The sequence below is a fragment of the Nelumbo lutea genome, chromosome 3, assembly GCF_056320005.1.
Source record: "Nelumbo lutea isolate HS-2025 chromosome 3, American lotus-T2T, whole genome shotgun sequence".
Lineage (NCBI taxonomy): Eukaryota > Viridiplantae > Streptophyta > Magnoliopsida > Proteales > Nelumbonaceae > Nelumbo > Nelumbo lutea.
The window spans coordinates 75,367,016-75,389,886 of record NC_142686.1 but is presented as its reverse complement, the minus strand read 5'-3'; the positions used below and the strand labels follow the sequence as shown (position 1 = coordinate 75,389,886).

The window sequence follows — 22,871 nt, the reverse complement described above, 5'->3', positions numbered from 1 at the left end:
CAATTGTATTTGGGAATGGATCTTTTCATTGTTTGGTTGTAGTTGGGCTCCCCCGTCGAATGTGCAAAGTCTGTTTGCTGCTTCTTTTTTCAGGTGGCCAGTGCAAAGGGGAAGAATTATGTGGAGAAGTATAAGGACTGCAGCATGTTGGACGATTTGTGAAGAAAGGAACTTGAGAACTTTTGCTGATAAGGAAAGGGGTACATTCCATCTTGGACATGATTCATAGTGGTTTGTTGGCTTAAGTCTTTGGAGCTGTTTAATGACTTCTAAAATGATGATTCGTTAAGGAATTGGAAGGAAGTTGCATCGTCTACTTCACCTACTGTTTCTTTTGTAAACGTTCAGGCCCCTTCTAGTGGGTTTATTAAGTTGAACTTTGACGGGAGTAGTGTGGGGAACCCAGGGCCCTTGGATATTTGGGGGAGTATTAAGGAAAGAGGATGGGAATGTGATTTCTCTCTTCTCTATCTCAATAGGTGAGGGTGACTCTATTCGGGCTGAGATTTTGGTGGCTTTGGAAGGTGTACAAAGGGCCAAAGACTTGAGCATTGAGAAACTCGTCATAGAGGGAGATTCTAAGTTGTGGGCTGGTTGAAGGAAGGAAGAGGCAATTGGATTTTGGCAATTACGGCAATGAAAAGAGGAAATTTAAATGGCTGACTAGGGATATTGAAGTCAAGCTGAATTGGCTCAAAAGAAGTGCAAATCTTTTTGTGGATGGGTTATCTAAGCAAGGGGTAAATAGAGATGCTTTGTTTAATTTGTTCTGTATTTCCTTTGGTGGAGAGTTAAGAGAGTTTATCCCCCCCCATCTTGTTGTACCTCTTATTTTTTAATGAAAGCTATTCTGTTATTGATAAAAAATTAAGATATGCAATAACTTGAGATTCATAGTTTTGGGTAATCAAATCATCATCATCATCATCCAAGTCTTATCCTAACTATATGGAACTTTGGGTAATGAAATTTAATCTTGAAAGAGTGAGATAGTGGCTATTGCCAGCCTCTTTTGGGGCTTCTTGCAACTTGTACATAAGCTGTTCTTTATCATTCCTCGATAAAGTTATTAGTTATAAAAAAGCTCATTACAGTTCATTTATTTTTGAGGATTCATAGTTTCTTTTGCTTTTGTTGTTTCTCATTTCTGAGAATTTGATACTAAACAGAAAGGAAAAAATATTAAAGAAGTCCACAATGTATAAGTCCAAGAAAACATCAACAGGGATTCATTTGTATTACCTTCTGTGTTCTTTTTGTTGGGGGTAATAATTCGTGTACTATTAGTATACTTCCTTTTTTCTCTTTTTAATAAAGATTTCTTTTATTATGAAATACAGGTTTCATTTATTTATCTTGATGAGACAAGAAACAGAACCATACAATAAAAAGATTGGAACAAGAAAAGTAATTTCCTTAAGCTATGAGGTTCCCATCTTGATTGCAAGTCAATGTTTGAGACTTAAACATTTTGTTTTGTTTTGGATGGTTATCTTACATCTTATGTTGTTAGTTTTCTGGAAATTTGAATGAAAGTGAAGTATTGCAACTTATTGTGATTTTCTGTACATGTTTGCTATTGGTGAATATGTGCAGAAGGTTTTTCTTTTTTAACCTAACACTGTTTCTACTTTTATTCTCTCTAGTAATTATATCTTCTTGCTTTATATTATTTTCTTCGCTTTTCTTTAACTTTCTGTCTTTTTGTAGCCTGAGAGAAAGGGCTCAGGTGGAGCAGCTGCTTCGGTACATTGTTGAACAAGCTCCTGAGGATGCTGAAAAGAGACGCACTTTCAAGTAATTATCCATGGGCTCCTTTGTAAATTTTGCTGCTGAGAAGTAAAGTATGATATACAGCTCGTATGTTTTGTGATTGTTAACTTCTTTGGTACATAGGTTTCCTTTCATTGCGTGTGAGATATTCACTTGTGAGGTTGATATCATACTCAAAACATTGGTAGAGGATGAGGAGGTTAGTAGTTTGGCCAGTCATTTTACCATCGCTTGTGAAATTGGTAACTTAACATGACCTCATGGTTGGATCAAGTTTCTAAAGAAAATAATGATTTTTCATGGAGCTTAATGTTGTTGCTTGTCTGCTTTTCAACTACTTCTGCAGTTGATGAATTTGTTGTTCTCATTCTTGCAACCTAACCATTCTCATAGCACGCTATTAGCTGGGTATTTTAGCAAGGTATTTGATACTTGAGCTTTATTATTATGCATGATAATAACCACTAAATTGCTTAAAATTTCACAGGATTATTGTGAAATATAGAAAAAGCCAGTTTTTCTTTATATATTTGATTTGGAAATTGAAGACACTGATGACTGCTACATTTTGCTAGGTTGTCGTATGCCTGATGTTGCGGAAAACTGTTCCATTTATGAATTTTGTTCAAGTAAGTCCTTAAGTCATTTTCATTTGATGAAAATGTTTTTCATTACCATGTTAACAGGCTCCAAAATGATAGTGGTAACTTTCTTAGGGTATATATGTTTTAAATATATGGTTTAGTTTCTTCTGTCTTAGTGAATGTGTCCAATCCAAAAATGGCTATTAACTGAAGAAAAAAAGTTGAAAATATGTTAAGCAAATTCGTTGTTTAGTTATATTTTCCAGATAAAACTAGACCATTTGAAAATCCCAAGTCATTCGGAATTTATTTTGGTGCTCCAGGGACAAAGTCTATTTATGTTGCAAGTATTTGGCAGCATGTCTAGAGCTGTTGAATAATGAAATCTGGTTCTGTAAAAATACTTGAGCTTTTTTGATCAATTCATATGACTTGCTCTGTACCAGCATGTTCTAGAGTTTGGAATATTTGTTGATTTGACTGTTTTTTCTTTAATATGGCTGTATGTACTGTGTCCTAAATGTTGCGAAAGCATTTTTCCTTACATGATTTGTGATATTGCTTGAACTCGGACCAGTGTTAAGTAGGTACTTTAGCTCTTCCAATCCCACACTCATGATGGTTAGTTGTTGCACCCTCTTATGATACATAATTACTGTGTCCCTACTCCCTAGTTTGCTCCTGTTCCTCTTCCATGCTTCTGTCATTGTGTAAGTACAGATTGCCTCGTAAATATAATATGTGGTCTGTTTTTACACACTCGAAGGTGCACTTTGAGTGGGAATCTAGCAATCACTAATGAGTAACCATCAGATTCCAACATCTGCTCAGGCTTGACCCTAATCCTTGTTTTATTGGGTTAGCTAAGCTAACTTGGGCTAACCTTGAGTTGGGCTGGGCTGGGGGCTGAGGTCCATGTCTAATGGTTAGGCCTGGGTTGGCCCTAAATTCATCTCATCCTGCCCAAGTTGTGCTGGTACCCTATTGGAACGATACCTTTTCACAGTTGACTGGAAGAAATCAATCACATAACTCTGTTAGATCCATGGGAATAGCCATGAGGGCAACCAGGGTATGTCAGGTTTTGTTCAAGAAAGAGGTTATGAGGTCTATAGCTCTCTCTCTCTCTCTCCATCAGGAGGCCATACACCTCGAATTGTTCTGAGTTGGGTAGTTACCTAACAATTCTGGTATCAGAGCATGCTCATGGCCAGAGCTTCGATCATGGATGACCTGGTTGGTAGAATTGAGGTTGAGCTCCACAAGGTGGTGAATGGCCTGAAATAAATCAAGGAGGCCATAGCAGTAATCGCGGTTTGATGTGATTAGGCGAACCAGAACAGGGGAAAAGAACTTGACGAGGAAGGATCACATCATGGTAGCAATTGGAGAATGGGAGCTTACAATTGGAAACCAGGGAAACTTGACTTTCTGTTGTATGCTGGGGAAGACCTGACCCCTTAGATCTGCAAGAATGTTATTTTGATATCTAGAGGACGCTGCCAGTGCAGGGGGTAGTGATTACAACCATCTACCTTGAAGGCGAGTCCATCCAATGGTACTGACGGTTACATCCCCAACCAACTTGGGAAGATTTCATTGAAGCCCTCTGTATTTTCTTTGGTCCATCAAGCTTTGATGATTTTGACGAGGCCTTGTCATGATTTTAGCAGACAGGGTCTGTAAGGGACTAACGGATCCAGTTTGAATGCCTGGCCACATGGGTGCACGGCTGACCGGAGAAATTGCTCATTGGGTGCTTCGTTGGTGGCCTGAAGGATGAGATACATCTAGAGGTAAAAGCCCTGCAACCTTCTATATAGTCTGAAAGAATGGTAGGATCCATTCTTTGGACGCCAAGAAGGGTGCGGAATGGGGGGCGAATTTCAAAAAAATTTCCTACCTTCTTCCAACTGGGAATCATATTCCCCAAATTTAGAATACTTTATTCAAGGATCCTACTTGAACCATAAACAAACCAGATCTGAACCAAAAGGAAACACGAAGGATTATACCTGATCCGGAGAAATAATATCTCCCAAAGTTGGTGTTCACGCCCAAAGAAGTAACCAAGATCCGCTCCTGCTGAAGATGACACAACTGTGGATGGAACGGAACCAGCAGGGTGCGTCCTACACACTGGATTCTTCACAAGAACCCTCTGGAAACCTGGAACACTGAATCCTTTTGTCTATCTTGCAAGACTATTGTCAAGAACTACTTTCTTGACTTCCTGTTGCTGCAAAGATCCAATCTTCCAACAGGTAGTGGTGATGGTTGAAGGAGGAGAAGTCCAGGGACGAAGAGGGCAGAACTGTCTCTTCTCTCAGGAGTTTGTGAGAGATCAAATCTCAGATTGCAGGATGTGTTTCTTGCTTTCTCAAACCCCTTAGTTCAAAATCTGATATTTCTCATAGGGTTTTCTCCTTTTTCTTTTTGATTAAGAAACCTCCCAATATTTTGGGAGTTATCCCAATCCAAATCGGTATTTGGAATAGTTAACTCTTGATCTTATTAGGAGGTTACCAGATTCAAATCTAATTTGAATTTGGTCTCTTAGAGTGGATAAGGTCAAAGACCCAATCCTTTTACTATCACTAATCTCAGATTCATCCCATGAACTGGTGATCATATCAGCCAAGTTCGAAATGGGCTTTTGGCCCATTAAGTGTTCAGTGTTTAACTAGTTTCCAACATGTTGCCTAGTTGGGCTTCTTTGTATGGCGTGGGACCCAAACATTGATCTACACACCAACCACATGGGTTCGGCCCAGCCTTTATTACAAAGCCCAGCCGAATTCACTGAAAGACTCAGTGACCCCCTTGAGCCCATCACATGGACCCTATGGGCCCAACACTTACATTAAGTGGTCCTTGGGCCAAGCCATCTTATAAAAACCCAGGGACTGTGGGCAGATGCAAGATTAGCCCATCAGGTATTATCCTAAATGGTCTTACACTTAACCTCTCAGCCCTTAATGACCAAGCACTGCCCGACAAGAGAAGACCTCTCCCTCGGCTGCAAGGAACAGTTCCGCACTCTCTACTCACATGGATCCCGGGAATTAAAACCTTTTGCAAATCTTTTGAAATCGTACATATACATATATATATTAATTTTGCAAAACAAAATTCCAACGATTGAAATGAACTGCCGGCAATTTGGTTTCCATCAGAGAGAGTGCATTCCTGATCATTACCATTGTCCGACAAAGGGGCTGATCCTGTCACTATGACCACTCACTTAGATGAATTCTCAGACTGCCCTAACATGTCCAGGTTTTGACCCCCACTAAGGATCTCACTGATTGACACATCAAAGACAGCCCGATCTGACACTTAGTGATGTGTCATAATCGAGTCTAGGGGTCAGGTGTAACTTTCCAGTTTTGCCCATCTGTCTCCAAGGTCTAGAGCATTACTGGAAATCTGGTCCGGTTCAAGGGTTCAAGCAATCCCATACTGCATGTGCCTTGGGTCTTACCCTGATGGCCGAAACAAGCCATCCCAACACTTGGTGGCACATCAGTATTAGCCTTGGCAGGATAAATCTCCCTAGACTTATCCAATGGCTGTGAACGTTAAAAACTAACACAAGTTTCTATAAGTGTCCAGTTTTAGGGTCTTACACAGAATTACAACAAACAACATGAATCAAACATATACTTTAATTTATTTCCACTAAATAACAAAAGTACATCAAATCCGATTGAAGCTAAGGGCATACAAGACTGTCTAACATAGTCTTGGCTGCTGTAGGCTTAGCAAGATTACATGAAGAGAAGTTTGACTGACTTTGGTGAGCAGTTTGAGGTTATAGAGTGGTCTTTAAACCCAATCTATTGACCAAGGCTAAGGGTATTCTGGGTAAATCTCTGGTCCAAGAAGTTAATGTGCCTACTACTAAGACCCAGACCTCGGTACCTATAAAATGACTCTATTGGACCGAAATGCAAGCTCAATGTGAGTGTGGGCTATGCTTTAACTACGAAGAGAAATTTGGGCTGGGCCATAAATGTAAGGTCCAACAGGCTTATGCTACAAACAGACGGGTTTGACCCTCTTGGGCTGATAGACAACCTGACTCCAGTACCAATGGACACAAAACCCACTTGGGACCCAATACCTGAATTAGTTGAAATCTCTCTTCAAGCCTTAACAGGCCTTTCTTCAGCATATACCATGAGAGTTCTTGGTGAAACAGTTGGGGTTATCGGTTCAACCCACCATACCATTTACTGTACATGTAGCCAATGGTAATAACTTGAGATGTGAAGGAGTTTCAACAGGGGTTGACCTTAGAATTCAGTCCCATATTTTTCCTGGCGATCTCTACCAACTAGAATTTAGTGGAACTGATATAGTCTTGGGTATACAGTGATTAAGACTCTTGGGCCTGGTGCTTTGCGATTGGGCCAACTTAACAATGGAATCTGAAATCCAAGGTTCTAAGCTACGCCTTCAAGGGTTATCCCCCTCTGGTATCACTCAAGCTAGCCCAACATCCATTCAGAAATGTTGTCACACTATCTTTCAAGGGTAGTCCCCTACTGGATCTATTGAATATCAAGCAGCCTACAATAGTTGGTGTTGGAACAACCAAGATTTGTTGTAATCAGTTGTAGCAGAACAATGATTCTGTTGTAAGCCTATATAAGGCATAATTACATATATCAAGGAGGAGACATGATTTCAAGAGCTCTCTCTCTCTCTCTCTCTCTCTTTTCATCAGGAGGCCAGACACCACGAATTGTCTCTGAGTCAGTGTTTTAAAAGCGCAAGGCGCAAAAAAGGCACATGGGTCAATTTGCGCCTAAGGCGCAAGGCGAGGCATGTGCCTTTATGAAGCAAGGTGCAAAAATATAAAAAAATACTAAAAAATAAAAAAAGTGTCAGAAAATTCAAAAAATGCCAAAAAATAAAAAAATTATTAAACATAATATTACTAAAAAAATATAAAGTTAAATTTTAAAATAATGTTTTAAAAAACCTATTATCTAAAATTAAAATACATAAACATAAGATGTAAAGCATATTCAAATGAGAATTTAAAAATAAAATCAAACATATAAAACATTTTCAAGCATGCAAAACCTCTAATCTCTTTTTCAACTCAATTGCTGTACTTTACATAGCCAATGTAATGTAAAACATATTACATTCCTGTTTCTACGAGTTGCCTTTGTGCCATGCCCCTCGAGGCAAGCCCAAACAAATCCACATTAGGTCTTAAATTCTTAGTTTTCACACAAAAAATAATGATTTTATAGTTTTAATTGTTTTTTAAGAAGACATTTTATTAAGATGAGTGAATGAACAACATTACCAAATTGGGGGTACTTAAAACTATAAAATCATTATTTTTTGTGTGAAAACTAAGAATTTAAGACCTAATGTGGACTTGTTTGGCCTTGTCTCGAGGGACGCGACACGGGGGTCCAGGGGCGGAGCCCCCGGCCCAGCCGTTATGTTAAAAAAAAGCAACAAAGCATCAAATTTTCAAAAGGCACACGTCTGGGCTGAGGCGCAAGGCGCTTCAGGGGCCGCACCTAGGACCTAGGCGAGGCGCATACCCTGAAATGCGCTTCACCACGCCTCAGGCGCACCTTTTAAATTGCTGTTCTGAGTTAGGCAGACCTAGCAAACTCCCTTCTCATCTTTGACCTTTTCTGAGTTTTGCCTTTTCTAGCATCTGCCTTCATCATCTGGACTTGTAAAGCATACCACTATCTTGACTTTCTGGTTGTTGGGTAGCTATTGAGATATTAACATAACCTCATTCAACCACTTCAGTGCTTTATTTGTTTAACCTGATTTTTCTTGTTAAATTGTTCCATTGTAAAAGTGGCTGTGAGAACAATGAACAATTAGATAGTAGGAAACACAGGAGCACTTCATTTGGAAACACTTCAGGGCTTCTTCTGGCTCCCTTTTACTCTGTAATATCCACTTTCCCTTGTGGATCCCTACCATAGTCAACACAAGGATTCATCCTAGGCTGCTTTTCAGAGTATAGCAACCATTTTTTCCCATCTAACAACTCACTGTTGGGCTTTTGATTCTGAAGTTAAGTTGCATAGGTGATTCTAGGTTACAGTGGAGTGCCTATTCAGCTAGTCTCTTAGGAAGTGTCTAATTCTAGGTGATAGAATTTTACAAGATAAAAACTAAATTATAGGTCAGTTCTTAGTTTTATATGCCAACAGTATGTGTATAAATTGAAAAAATAACAATGCTCTCTACTAATAACATTAATTTCAATATTTTTAAAAATTCAAACATAATGGTGTAATATAATGAATATTTAATAGAGCAATATCATGTCAAATTAGAAGCTAGAGAAGGCTGTTATTTGTACGCCAATAGAAATTTAAGATAGGAATTAATATAGAAAAAGGACAATTGGCGAACCCCTGTTCTACTTAATGTAAGAGTTAGAAAGAGTAGTTGTATAAAAAAAGAAATCTCTTTTATATACTGTGTGTTATAAAATGCAGACTACCTTTTGATAGCAGCCTTTTTGATATCAGGCTTGGTTCCCTACCAAGAGCACCTTGTTGCCTAGGTGATGCCTTGAGAGCTAAAGTTGGTTCCTCCCTACAGCATAATGTAATATCCTTTTGATCCTGATAAATGTGGGGCTGGTCTTTTTCTCCTCTTATAGCTGCACCAGGTGGACAAAAGATCCTTGACTATCCTAACCTAGCACAAAGCTGTGCAATTTGCTTCTGTAGACCCTCAATATCCTCTTTCATAGTCATAGTTCAGTTTTGATCTACTGGTGGAACCTTGGTATTCTTGTGGTTATAATCTCCATCACATCTAGCCGTTGGTCCTTGAAGATTAATATCAAGGGGAGGCTCTATTTTTTATTTTTTATTTTTTTGAGCAAAAAGTATTGTATTCATTCAAAGGATGTAAACAAGTACAGCTGTACAAGTATAATCATATATAGTGAGCAACTGTACAAATAGTATATGTATGCTGCAGCAACTCTGCCAGGAATTACAAAAATAAAGTGGCAGGTTCAAAATATTTTTTATGGGAAATATTACTGTAGTGATCAATTGCAGCCAGCCAAGAATGAGGAGTTCCCATAATCTTTGAGTAACTCATCAACTGAACAGCTTTGCTCCTGATATATTTTCTGATTCCTCTCCATCCAAATACACCAAGTAACTGCTTTTGTAATAATACTCCATAATTTCTTCCTTTTCCACTTAGTCCCCTTATTTTCTGTGAGCACAATTGACCTGTCACCCTTTCTGGAAATAATCAGGAGAGATTGAAGAGGTTACAGAAGTGAGTGTATATCTATCTCACCACTGTACACTGCAAGTATAGATGATTAGATGTTTCTTTGTCTCTTCAACAGATCAAAACAAATTTCTGATTGTATGTTTATTCCTCTTCTGAGCAAATTGTCTCAAGTGAGGCATCTGTCTAGCACCACAGACCACATAAGAAAAGCAACCTTGGTAGGGATGTGGATTATCCAGACATCCTTGTGTGGGAAAACTGTATTTTAGTTGCTGGTTAACTGCTTGTAAAATGATTTGACAGAGAAGTTTCCTGACTGCTCCCGCTTATAGCTTCTTGAATCCCCCTGATCTGGTTTCAACAAGTCCTATCGAGTAGCTTGAGCAGAGAATACAGTTACTCTATTTCCCAGTCATTTAAGTTCTTTATTAGTGTTGGGCACCAAGACAAATGCCATCTTGGATTTCGTAAGAGCTAGCCACTCAAGCATCTCTATTCTCTGCCAGAATGTATAAGGAGGAAAACCTCTCCATCAAAGCTCTACCTTCACACCACACATCTCTCCAGAAATGAATTCTATCCTCCATGCCCACTTTTAATTGAATGCCTTGGAAGAATTTATTGTAGTATTTCCTAATTATTCTCCAAATGATGGAGCAGTTGTAAAGACCTTCTAAAATACCTTGATCCCAGTTGAAGTTTCTAGCACCAAACTTCTCAAAATGATCTGTCTCCATAGGAGTTGAGGTTGTGGACTGAATCTGCAGAACCATTTTTCAATTAAAGCGATATTCATTTACTTCATTATCTTGATCCCTACACTTCCCTTTGATCCAGTCATGCATACTTGGCTCCACTACACTGAATGTATTTTGTCATTCTCTTGCCATCCTCAATGGTCAAGCCCTTGTCGATAGATATTTGCATTGCAAATTGCTAGCTTTTATTGAAGAATAAAATAAAAATTCATTAGAAAAAGGAAAAAAAGAATACAATAGGAAGGTGATAAGACATTACCCGAAGAGGAAACAAACCCAAAGAACCCAACAAAGATCTCAAGAGTTCCATACAAACCCAAAAAACCAAAATTGGCAACTTTAAGATTCTCTCAAAACAATCTCAAGCAAAAGCTAAATAAACAACACAGAAAATCCCTATGAGAGCAAAAACATCCAAATCAATCCCTGAAGTGAAACTTAATCCGTCCTTGCCCCACGACCAAGACCTCAATCTTTCTCAACGAACCCATCCTCCTGGCTTGAAACATCTTCGTCCCAACGTGTGTCACCTTCCCGATGAGTTTTTTGTTCACCTTCTCTTTCCTTTTCTCTCTTTCAACCTCCCCAAAGGCCCTTCTAGCAAACTCCTCAGCACCCCAGAAACACAAACCTAGACTCTTTCCAATCGTGACTTGTCTATCCACCAGATTTTGGAGAGGTCCACACCTTGTCTTGTTGTTGATTCCATCGTTGTTTTGCATTGTCTTGCTCTTACCAAAAGTAGTGTCAACATCACTCAGTTTGTTCTTCTGTTGCTCCTTCCTTAAATACTGGCTGACTTAGCACTGTTGTCCCCCTATTGTTAGTGCTAGATGTCCTATTGCCTCTTATTCTTATCCTCTTATAAACCCATTTGTAGTTTTTCATAGGTCCTACCCCCAACAGACCAACTTTTAGCCTGGAGAATATCTTCGTCACATGCATTGCGTTATGTTTTTTAAAGCTACGTGATTTTATGTTGATCGCCTCGTTTATCAGGTTCTCTTCCTTTTCATCAAGCTTTCTCCATCGGTCCAGATCAACACCCAATCTTCCTATCGTCACCTCGAATTGAAAATTGTCCTGTGTAGCTCTCTTCCAAACTCCCCATGCCTTCGCCATCACTTGTTTCCCCTTACCTCTTATTCTCACATTCTCTCATGTTCCTCACCAGCAGAAACACGTCCTTCCCTAACTTCCTTGTCCCCCCTCCCAACCTTTGTAAACCTACAGGGAAATCCACAACCGAATTCAATGCAACAGGCTTTCTAGAGTCCTGTCTGTTCCCATATGTAATCTTGGACACAACGAAATCGCAAAGTACCTCAACACCTCTGCCACCCAGAGGATAGCTATCGGACTCTTTGTTCACTAAAGTAGTTGGGCTACTCACATGATTCATGCCTGTTTCACCAATAAAACTCTTCTTACCACTCTTGTCATACTTGGTGGTCAACCAAATCCACATTTCTCCCTTACTCTTTTTGCATTCATTTGAAGCACTCTGATCAGCGTCCCACTTATTTTAACCTCTGTCCTTCCTCCTTTGATCTTTCTTCCTTCCCTAAAACCAGTTCAACCAGTGATTTAAAAGGCGTGCCTAGGTGGACAAGCGAGGCGCATTTTAGGGTAGGTGCTTCATGTAGGTTCTAGGCGCAGCCCTTTCAAAAGGTGCAGGCCTGTTGCGCCTTGTGCCTTAGCCCAGGCGTGCACCTTTTGAAACTTTGATGCTTTCGAGAAACGCCAATTTGGTAATGTTGTTCATTCAGTCATCCTACTAAAATGTCTTCTCAAAAAGCAATTATAACTATATAATCATTATTTTTTGTGTGAGAACTAAGAATTTAATACCTAACGTGGACTTGTTTGAACTTGCCTCAAGGGGTGTGGTACAAAGGTAGCTTGTAGAATCAGGAATCTAATATGTTTTACATCACATTAGCTACTTGAAGTAATGCAATTGAGAGAAAAAGAGAATATGGGTTTTATATGCTTGAAAATGTTTTATATATTTGATTTTATTTTTAAATTCTCATTTGAATTTGCTTTACATGTTATATTTATGTATTTTAATATTAGATAATAGGTTTTTTAAACATTTATTTTAAAATTAAAGTTTGTATTTTTATTAGTATTTTGTTTAATATATTTTTTTGGTTTTTTAGCCTTTTTATTTTTAATTTTTGTGCCTTGCTTAAAAACGCGCACGCCTCGCCTTGTGCCTTGCGCCTCAGGCACAAATTGATCCCTGCGCCTTTTTTGTGCCTTGCGCTTTTAAAACACCGAGTGCAACACTACGAGCCTTAGCTTTGCCCGGAGCATCACTTGGACAAGATGCGATCTTCAAGCGGGTCCCCAAGGCGGAGAGAGATGATGATAGACGAGGCACCTCGTCGACCTGCTCAAAGGTCTTTCCCCTTGAGTAACGTAATTACTAAAGTAATCACATGGCCTTCTTTTACTAGCCTGACCGGGCCCGACATCGAGTCCGTTTTCTGAACTCAAACTTGATCAGGCCACCTTTCAGTAGATTTAGAGCTATGTGGTCCCAAAACTTTAGGTGTTGTAGCACCACTCATAATAGCCTCAGCATAAGATTTTGCACCTAATTCACTTAAATTTGAACTGCAGACTTCATTAGGCATTTCTTTCTCATCAGGTCTTCGTGTAGACGCTACAGATTCCTTCGAGCGTTGGCCAATAGCCCTTGAACCATCCCTCTAGAGAGTCACCGTCTTCTACCTTAGAGAATTTTTTCCATAGAGACATTTTGACTTCCAACAGAACTCATATCTTCAACCAGAGACCATCTGTGAGCAGACTGATTCATCTAGGAACATCTTCAGGCTTCTATCCTACAATTCTGAGTGTTGTGGTGTGCAGATCTTGAAAATCATAAGCAACCAACTCTCCACCCAGAACCTGTATCAACCTTTCAATGGTTTTTGCGTTCCAGAGTTTTAAGAGGAGACCCATGAGCTTGATGGCAAGATTTCCTACTGAGATGGGGATCTAATTACAGGACATTTGCCAGACCTCCGCCTTTACCAAGCCATTTGGAGGGTCCACCATTTCAGCAGTGGAAATCTCAATGTCTTCGTCAACTCCAAATAACACAGCCTTTGAGTCATCGAAGGGCTTGATACTCGCAGGGCCCTTTATTCTAAATCTCTGCACAATCGCCTCCAAGATCCTTCCCCAATCAGTAACTCTTTTATCTGATGATAGGATCACATTCTTCTTGCAGGCTCCTTTCTCCAGTTCCAAGAACATCCTCTGGCTTCTGGTAGTGTTACAGATGATAGCTTGTGGGAATACTTTTTTTTTTTATTCCAACTGTTCTCTGTAACTTTGCCCACTGTACCATTGCAGATTTATGGAGTTTGTATTTCTTGCAGAATGAATAGAATTCCTGTAATAAGTCTGCAGACAAGCACCACCCTGTTCTCTTTCTTCCTTCTGGTACACACAACAACTGTCTTCTGTTATCATCAATTGTTTCTACAATTTCCACAAACCCACCCTTCACATTCCTCTTCATTTCCGCTTCAAATTTTTTATCAACCACTCTCATTGTACTTTTCCATCCTTGTTTTTTAATGGAGAATGCTGTTCCATCCATAAAACCCTTAAACCATCCAATCATCTCTTCAACTACTAATATGGTAGCTCTCCTTTCCTCTCTGATTTTTAACATCCACCTTCCATTGTTTCTGTCTTATTCAAAACAGAACTTCTTAGCTTCGATATCCACTTCTCTCCTCCATTTCACTGTTGAGGAGAGCTATTCTTCGTAACTATTTCTCTTCTCCATTTCACTCTTCTCATGCATCATCAAAGACAATTGAATTGTTTCTTAGGAGCTGGAAACCAGGGGTCTTAGCAAGCAAGGGAAGATTGTATGGGGTATGGTCCCATTTGCTGTCTTTTTGCCCATTCTATCACTAGGTCCCATATGCTCTTTGCTAACATTTGCATCCAAGAATGCCAGCCAAGTCTTCAATATTCTCCACTTTTTCTCAGGTTTACTTTCAGCCGAGATACAGCTTCAAACCATACCAATACCTCTTTGAATTGATGCAACTGATTTGGGTCTGCCAGGAAGAAGAGTAGGGTATCATCAGTATATTGTAATAGTGTATCCATTTTTCCTTGATCCCTTACTTTGGAACTGTGCAATGCCCCAACCTTCACTGCTCCTTTTGTAATAAGAGGTAGTGCTTCTATCATGCAAATGAAAAGTAATGGGGACAAGGGATCCCCTTGTTTGAGTCCCCTAGAGCTGCTGAATAAGCCCGATAATTCCCCCATTTTATATAATTGAGAATTTTGAGTTGTCATTACAAACTCTCCTCCAATCCTCCATTTTCTGCCAAGATGCATCTGCTCAACTCTATTATTGGCAATTCATCAAAAAAAAAAAAAAAAGAAAGAGAAAAAACTCTAATAGTGCAATAAACCGAATCTTACAAGAGAGAAGAGTAGAGGAGCTAAATAGAACATTAGAGAATAGGCCAGTTATAGTTGGCTGAACCAAACAAAGAAGCAAGATCCTCATTATATTCAGAAATTTTGTGCTTAATTTAAGAGAATTTGTCAATTATACTTTGATATTTTGCTTTTAGTATAATGCTATTGCTTGTTCAGGTAGAGGCTAAATAGCGAGAAAAGGGAATGTCAATTCCTTTTGTCCTTTAATTTGATCTTTAACATTTACAAAGGGATTTTCTTAGGGAGGGTGTGGGTGGAGGGGGCTCCAAGAAGTTTCACTTGGTCAAATGGGATAAGGTGTGCAGACTAAAGGAGGGAGGGGTTTGGGGGGGTTAGAAGAGTGGGATCTTTTAATAAAATGCTACTTGGGAAGTGGTTGTGGAGGTTTGGGTTGGAGAAGGATAGACATTCGTTGTGGAGGAGAGTGGTGGTGGGGTAGTATGGGGTGGTGAGGTCTGGTTGGGAATTGAGGGACGCTAGATCATCTTATGGGGTTTGTGTGGAAGGGTATTACTGAATTATTGGTGTCCATGGCTTTACAGACTATCTGATCATGATATCACCATCAGCCAGTGCTATGAAAGCTGTGGGGATCAGCTGGTATGGTGTCCAATGTTTAGGAGTAGTCATAAGGTTTTGGAAACATGAGTGGAGTGGGGTGGGTAAGCTGAATGAGTTGTGTCCAAGGCTTTACAGACTATCTGATCATGATATCACAATCAATCAGTTCCATGAAAGATGTGTGGATCAGCTGGTCTGGTGTCCAAAGTTTAGGAGATCAACTGCTTGAAGAAAAGGTTGAAGAATGTATTGATTTTCTGGAAAAGTTGGACAGAGTTGAGGTGTCAGACCATTTGAGAGATGAGCTATGGTGGAAGGAATGTTCCAATGGTAAATTTTCTGTTAAATCTCTTTACTCAGCTTTATGAGAGTCAAATGGAGTTCAATCAGGCTGGAGGCAGTGCAATTCTGTGCCCTGAGGGTGGAAGCTCTGGCTTGGCTTTTTGCTATGGATAGTGTGTTAACTGCTAATCATACAAGAGTAGAGGATTTAGTTTAGCCAGTATTTGTTGCTTATGCAAAGAACGAGAGGAATCTGTGAATCATCTGTTCATTCTTTGTAAAGTGGCTGGTTTCATTCCTTGTGAACACCTAATCATTCAATTTGGCCAGTATTTGTTCCTTCATGGATTTTCTCCATGTGGCTGAAGATTAGAGGCAGTAAGAAGGCTAATGTGTTTTGGAGCTGCATCCCATTTCCGGTTTGTTGGTGTATTTGTGTATTTAGAAGGAAAGAAATAGAAGATGCTTTGAAGACCAGTGCCGGAGTTTAAGAAGTCTATTGGTGGCTATTGGCAAGGTTTCTCCAGATTGGGTATTGGTGCATCCTGAATTTGCTCAAATAAAAAAGAAGACTTAGGGGAAAGATTATGGGAGGTTTAGAATCACAAAGTTGTGACATTGACAGTGTCTTTCTTTTTTCTTTTGATCAATAACAGAACAATTTCATTAATAACTAATTAGAAGATACAAGACAAGAGGGGAGGGGTAAGCTCTCTTAACCCTCCCCAGCAGAAAACACAATCTTACATCACAGCCCAAAACAAGTTACCCCTTCCTACCCCTTGTTTCTTCTTCTGATGCATTGTGTGTTTCAATAGTTTCAGGTTGTGCTGTATGAGTGGCGTTGTCTTGTCACCCTATCTGGATCGTACCTCCCTTTTGTTTTAATTCCTTTGATCACATTTATCTGGATTGTGCTCCATAAGTTGGTTCTGGAGCCTTGAGTCTTCTGCGACTTTCACTTGTAAATCCTTCTTTTATTCTCTTGTAGCTTCCTCTCCTTCACCTTCCTCTTTCCCTGTAAAGAAATTTGGTGTTCTCCCATCCCTCCTATAGTCGGTGCTTTCTGTTGGGAAGTGTATCATGGTTGCATTAATACTTGTGATAAGCTTCAAAGGAAGAGGCCAAATTGGTGTTTGTCACCCAACTGGTGCAGCTTGTGTTAGCTTAATGGTCAGACTGCAGTCCATCTTCTAATTTCCTGTCCTTTTTAGCTTTATTTGGGAATGGTTTGCTTCATTTTTTGGTTGCAGGTGGTTCTCTCCTATTAGCTTGGAAGGGGTGTTCAACCCTTCTATTTGTAGGTGTTCTACTAAATGGGGTAAGCTGTTGTGGAATGAAATTCTAGAATTTTTGGGGATTGGAGAGGAACTATGAAGCACTGATTGAAGTCATAACTCTAAGAGTGGCTCACTGGGTCAAGACTCTCAACTTGTTTTCAGACTTCAAATTTGATGATTTGTTCAGGGCATGGGGGGCTATAGCATCATCCTCTTCTAAAAGATAGATTGCAATGGTGAACTGGTCTCCCCCCCCCCCTTGTGGTTGGCTAAACTGAACCTTGATGGAAGTAGTGTGGGTAATCCCGGCCCCGCTGGAATTGGAGGTGCTATCAGGTATGATGAAGGTAATATATGTGCCTTCTTCTCGGGTCCATTGGGCAAAATGGTGTTGCATCAACAGAATTCTAAGCAGCTGTCTATGGACTTGAGAAAGCAATGGAATTGGATCTAGAGAGGCTAATTATTGAAGGTGATTCAAAAGTTGTGGAAAGAAAGGTGAAGGAGTTTCATGGCTCCTAAGGAGTGACCTTAAGAGGTTCAAAAGGCTCTCAAGGGATATGTTGATTCAAATTAATAGGATTAGAAGATCGGCCAACAGTTTGGCGGATAGTTTAGCCCAACATGGGTACACAGACACTATATTTTGCGCCTAGTTGTAATTTTGGGGGTTGGACAGTTGGTTTATATTTGTAACCTTCACAACTACTTCTTGTGCATTTTTATTTAATTTAAAGAAATCTTCTTCTGAGTATTTATTAAAAAACCATAAGTTGGTTCTAGGTTCTTTGTTTAAATTCTGTACTTGGATTTATAATTATTTACTACTGCCCAATTACTTGATATTTACTCCTAAACTTATTCTTCTAGCCATTTTCAGCCACCAAAGTCTGTGTCATATCTAATTTAGCCGTATCTGCTGCATTCTAAAACTCAACAGTTAATCTACTTTAAATGTTGTTTTTTTTTTTGTGTTTATTCATTCATATGCTGCAAAGCAACACAATTTGCAAAATATCCCCTTTTCTATATGTTTGTGAACTTATTTTTTGATATTATGCGATCATCTAGGCTCATCAGGAAATTTTCCACCAGCTTGTTGATCTTATTGGGATTACATCCATAATGGAGGTTGGTATTGTATCATTTATTTGTATTATGTTTCTCTTGATCTAATTGTTGGAGACACACTATATGCCAGCCTTTGTCTTTCAATGTTGTTTTTTTTTTCCTTCCTATACCCTTTTTTCCTAGTATAAAACCTTGTATCCATACTTCTCTATATATTTCTAGAATATAATTATACCCTTTTTCCAACTATTCAACATTATCTTCTCTTCATTTTCTTCTTTTACTAACTTTAGGAGAAACACCATTTTGGTATGACATTGGAGCTTGGATTCCCCCCGAACTAGTAACTAATCCCAACATAGAAGTATTGGAAAAACTCATATAAGCAAAAAATCTTAAATATCCTTGATCATGAGACATATAATTGTCACTATAAACATGAACCATACCGTTGTACAATGCAACATCTTACCGTTTCAAGAAAGTAGGAAAAAAGACTACTACTCATTCAGTTGTTTTATGACCTATTAATTTCTCTAAAACCTATGCCTCATTATGTTTTCCCTTGTTGAGCAGGTTTTAATTCGTCTAATTGGTGCGGATGAACAAATGTACACAAACTACATGGATGCAATGCAGTGGTTGGAAGATACAAATGTGCTTGAGATGATTGTGGATAAGTTTAGCTCATCTGTAAGTATCATAAGTGTCATTTTCTGGTTTGAAAACAGATTCAACTACGTATTTTATATACATAATTGGACACCAATTTGGAAGTATTCAATATGGGTTTGTAGTTGTCATGAAGGTTCACAATTTCAATTTTGAGGAGTATTCATAGGATATCTTGACTTGCGTAAAATTTTTTAATTTACTGGGGCCGCTACCAATTTTGAAATCTTGTGGTAGGATCAATAATTTTTTTTTTGATAAATGATCAATGAAAATTTTAAATACATGGATAATACCAAAATCCTAAGAAATTAAAAAACCACATATAATTAACATAGCAAGATTAAGGAGGAAACAAAAACAATATCCATGGTAGCCAGATCGGGTACATTGACATGGAAAAACATATAAATGTGATTTTGGTCCAGGTATCTCTCATTTCTACCAACATTTGATCAGCTTGTAATGTAAATTCTCAGTTTTCTTATTCACTATTTTTCAGAGGCATTCTACAATGAGGGTGCTCTCATCAGTTTTTTTGGTAGTAGATAAAAAAGGAAATTTATTAAGAGAAGAAAGAGGTGCAATATAGATTATGAGATTTCACCCAATAAGAATGACAAAGCACCCAAGAGAAGAACCAAAACTCCCAAACCCAGAGACAAAAAAGAAACTTTGACATTGAAAATCTCAGAAAATTAACCCATAAACTTGCTTCCGAAGTGCACAGCCCCTCGGATAACTAATGCCAATATGCCCACCCAATTGAAAATCTCCCTAAACAGAAAGCCCAAAAGCTGACACTAATCATATCAAGGGCTTTTAGTATTCAGCGGGTACTGTCGCTCTAACTCCTGAAGTGCTCTTCTAGTGAATTCTTCCCCTCCTAAAACCATTAACCAAACTTCTTACTTAATTGGAGACCAGTTTCCACCACCTTTTCCACATTCACCCTTTCTTTTCCCTTCTCACCACCAACTGGGAAGCAGCTAGGTAGATTCTCAACAATAGTGCTTCTGATCAAACACATTTTTGTCTTTCAATTTTTTCTTCTATACACTCCCTTGAATTTGCTACTTGGGCCTGTACTTATGAACCCATCTTTCAGCCTGGAGAAGACTTTGATAATGTGAATTAGATGCCCGGTATTGGTGTTCTTCGTCTTCTTAGAAATTACTGATGGATTCGACAAGGAAGTATGTTGTTTCAATAACCGAAGTTTCCTTGTTCCCTGTGTCTTCATACCAAGATCTCTTCATAATTTCCCCACAATGGCTTTAGAGAAAACTATCCCTTTTTCCTCAGAATTCTTACCAGCTCGAGTACTTACAATGTCTCTGTCAAGGGTTTCAGAACCTTGCATTGAGAGCCCAGTAGCATACGAAAAAGAAGCTGCCTCAAGCTCCCACGAGAAAGCTTCACAAAAACTGGATTTTTTGGCACTATCTCTTCTACAAACATAGGCAATGGAAGATCAGGCTCTACCTCTTCACTGCAGTCAAACCCCAAATACCCTTGCTCCAACCCTTCCTAAGCTGTGAGTGAATTCTGGCCACTTTGGTCTCTTGAAGAGATCCATCCTCAAAAGGGGAACTTTCCTGTCTGAGATTCATACTAATTGCCTTGTGTTCTTGGTTGAACTTTGTTACCACCCATTCCCAAATCTCATCAGCATTCCTATTTTTTTTTTGAATCGTTGCCTTTGAAATTCCTCCTACTGATCGATATTCTGCGGCCATTTGAATTCCTGGACCTCAAATACAGGGCCGTCTTACCTTGCCCAAATTGAATCTTCTCTTTTTTCTTTTCGTCAGGCCTCCCATGAGAAGACAAAGATAGACCAAAAAATGGGTCTGTCGAAGCAACAGGGCTTAAGCTGGTCACGTGATTCATAGCAATATCTGGTTCAGTCTCTAATTCCTTCGGCCCATACCTTACCGGCCTAGTCCGAGCTTTGGGCCAACCCCCTTTAAGCCTCGATACTAAGTGACATCTGCATACCCCCATTGGGTTCCTTTTTTCAACAACTGACATTTGACCACCCACTGATGGATTTGAATTTAAGATCTCCATTTAAGAGGGTTTTGACACCGTTGGATGAAATTCAAAATTATTCAAATAGTTAGCCTTGAAAGGAAGTCGGCCCAACAATGCATTTGGATCCATTGTCCCATTTCCACAAATATTTTCCTCTGTCCTGAGCCTTTCTTGCTCCAGCCAAAGATTTCCAGTTGGTACTCCATTTACCAGGTCAGCTCCTTCCTCCTTCGTTCCTGTTAAGCAGAATGACCCTTCATCTGTGAAGATATCACTTGAATGCGGTGTGACCTCTCTCGGGTTCCCAAAATTTTCATTGTTGCTGCATGATGATCCTGCAAGTGATAGGCCTCCAGTACTACGCAGATTCCTGCGATTTTTTTGAAGATGTTTGCCTGCCACAGGTTGAATGGAAACCCCAATATCTTGACAGTAATCATTCCTTCTGGAAGCTCCTTTTCATTACAGTAGGGCGCCCAGTTCTCCAAAGTAATCAGGCCTACTCTTGATTCAAAGTTCACTATTTCAGCTTGGATTTCCCCCAAATCCAGAACAGCCTTTTTCTCATCGAAGGGGAAAAGCTCTGGTCTTTCCTTATGAACCTTCTCCATAATTATCCCCTGGATTTCGTTCCAATCAGTTTCTCTCTGGTTTGTTGAGACTACCTTCTTCCTTTCCCAATCGGTTTTCTTACCTCCCCCAATCAATTTGGGTACTAAAGTGGAGACCATCAGAAAATCTCCTTGTTTCCCTTCACTAACCTTTTGTTGTTTCTTGCCACTGTTATCTGAGCATTCTGGTTTCCTTGGTTCTAAACATCTTATCAGAAAATCTTCTAACATTTTAGCTGTCAGCACCCAACCTTGTTTCTCCTTACCTTCTGGAATACAAATCAACTGTCTTCTTCCTCACCCATAGCTTTCTGTGAGAATGATGAGCCAACCGTTTTTGTTACTTTTTTTTTCAACTATAAATTTCTTTCCTTACCTCACCAATTTGTTCCTCCATCCCTGCTTTTTAACTTTTAGGACTGCTCCATCCATGAATCCCTTGAGCAAACCTGCTGCTTCCGATCCCAACAGAACTGTTGCTCTGCTGTACTCTGCTTTTCAGGACTATAGCTCCTTTACTTCTTGATTCTTCCAGTAGAAATCTATTCTTCTCGGTAGAAGATCAAGACTGTAATCAGTTTTGAATCCTAAAAGGTTTTAGGTTTGCAAAACAGAAGAGAAAGTGAGAGAAAGGAGAGAGAATAGAAGAGAAGCAAGAGAACACAAGTTGTTGAAAGGAGGGACAGATTCTCACAGATCTGCCGCCGCCACTCTCTTAATATTTATAGGTTATGTTTAGTACATAATGGAAAGGACACATCTGCCCTTGGTACTTACATAATAAATAAAGTAAATAAAAACTGAAATAAATAACAACTGAATTAACAAACTGACTCAAACTGACACTACTATAACTGAAACAAATAACTACACTGCTGTCCTAGGAACACAGTGGGGACCACTGCAGTGGGGCCCACATCAGTGTTCTCTACATTCTCCAACTGCAGTTCTTTCTTCCAACATTCTGCAAGTACGAAGCATACCATCACATTCTTTCTTCAATGCAAGCTACCTTGAACATGTCTTGGATGGCATGCATAAGCTTCTTCAGTATTAGAGCAATAAAAGTAACATTCACTCCCAGTTTAACTTTTCCTCATTCATGAAATTTCTCAAACACCTGCAAGGTGCCAACTAGTTGGTTGGTAAGGTCACCTGCTGGTCGTAGCAGAGACTTGGGATCGAATCCCACCTGCACCTGGGTTGGGGGATGGGCTACCCCCCTGTTGTGTAGCCCTTCAAAAAGAAATAAAAAAAATTCTCAAACACCTCCATTAGATAGAAGACCTTATTGAACCCTTAAACTTCCTTGCATTAGGGGTCCACAATCAGATGGATCCACTCTAAACAATCTTAGAAAGTTAGATTTCTACAAGTGAATAAGCCTATTAGCAGAATTCGAAAAATAATTCAATATCAAATGGCTGGAACTTGTATGTTGCTTCTGAATTTTAGTTTGGTGATGTTGTTGGACCCATTTAATAGTGGCTC

The 22,871-nt window shown here is 39.3% G+C and overlaps 1 protein-coding gene across 3 annotated transcripts in view; it reads left to right on the top strand.

Moving 5' to 3' along the window:
* Positions 1-22,871, top strand: part of LOC148865505 (SIT4 phosphatase-associated family protein) — a 72,134-nt gene that overhangs the window by 25,213 nt on the left and 24,050 nt on the right. For all 3 annotated transcript variants that reach the window (XM_088976132.1, XM_088976130.1, XM_088976131.1), the window contains 6 exons: positions 1,711-1,797; positions 1,897-1,972; positions 2,120-2,194; positions 2,349-2,402; positions 18,061-18,120; positions 18,637-18,753. In XM_088976132.1, the coding sequence (XP_088832258.1) occupies positions 1,711-1,797; positions 1,897-1,972; positions 2,120-2,194; positions 2,349-2,402; positions 18,061-18,120; positions 18,637-18,753 (469 nt within the window). The remainder of the gene's footprint in view (positions 1-1,710; positions 1,798-1,896; positions 1,973-2,119; positions 2,195-2,348; positions 2,403-18,060; positions 18,121-18,636; positions 18,754-22,871) is intronic.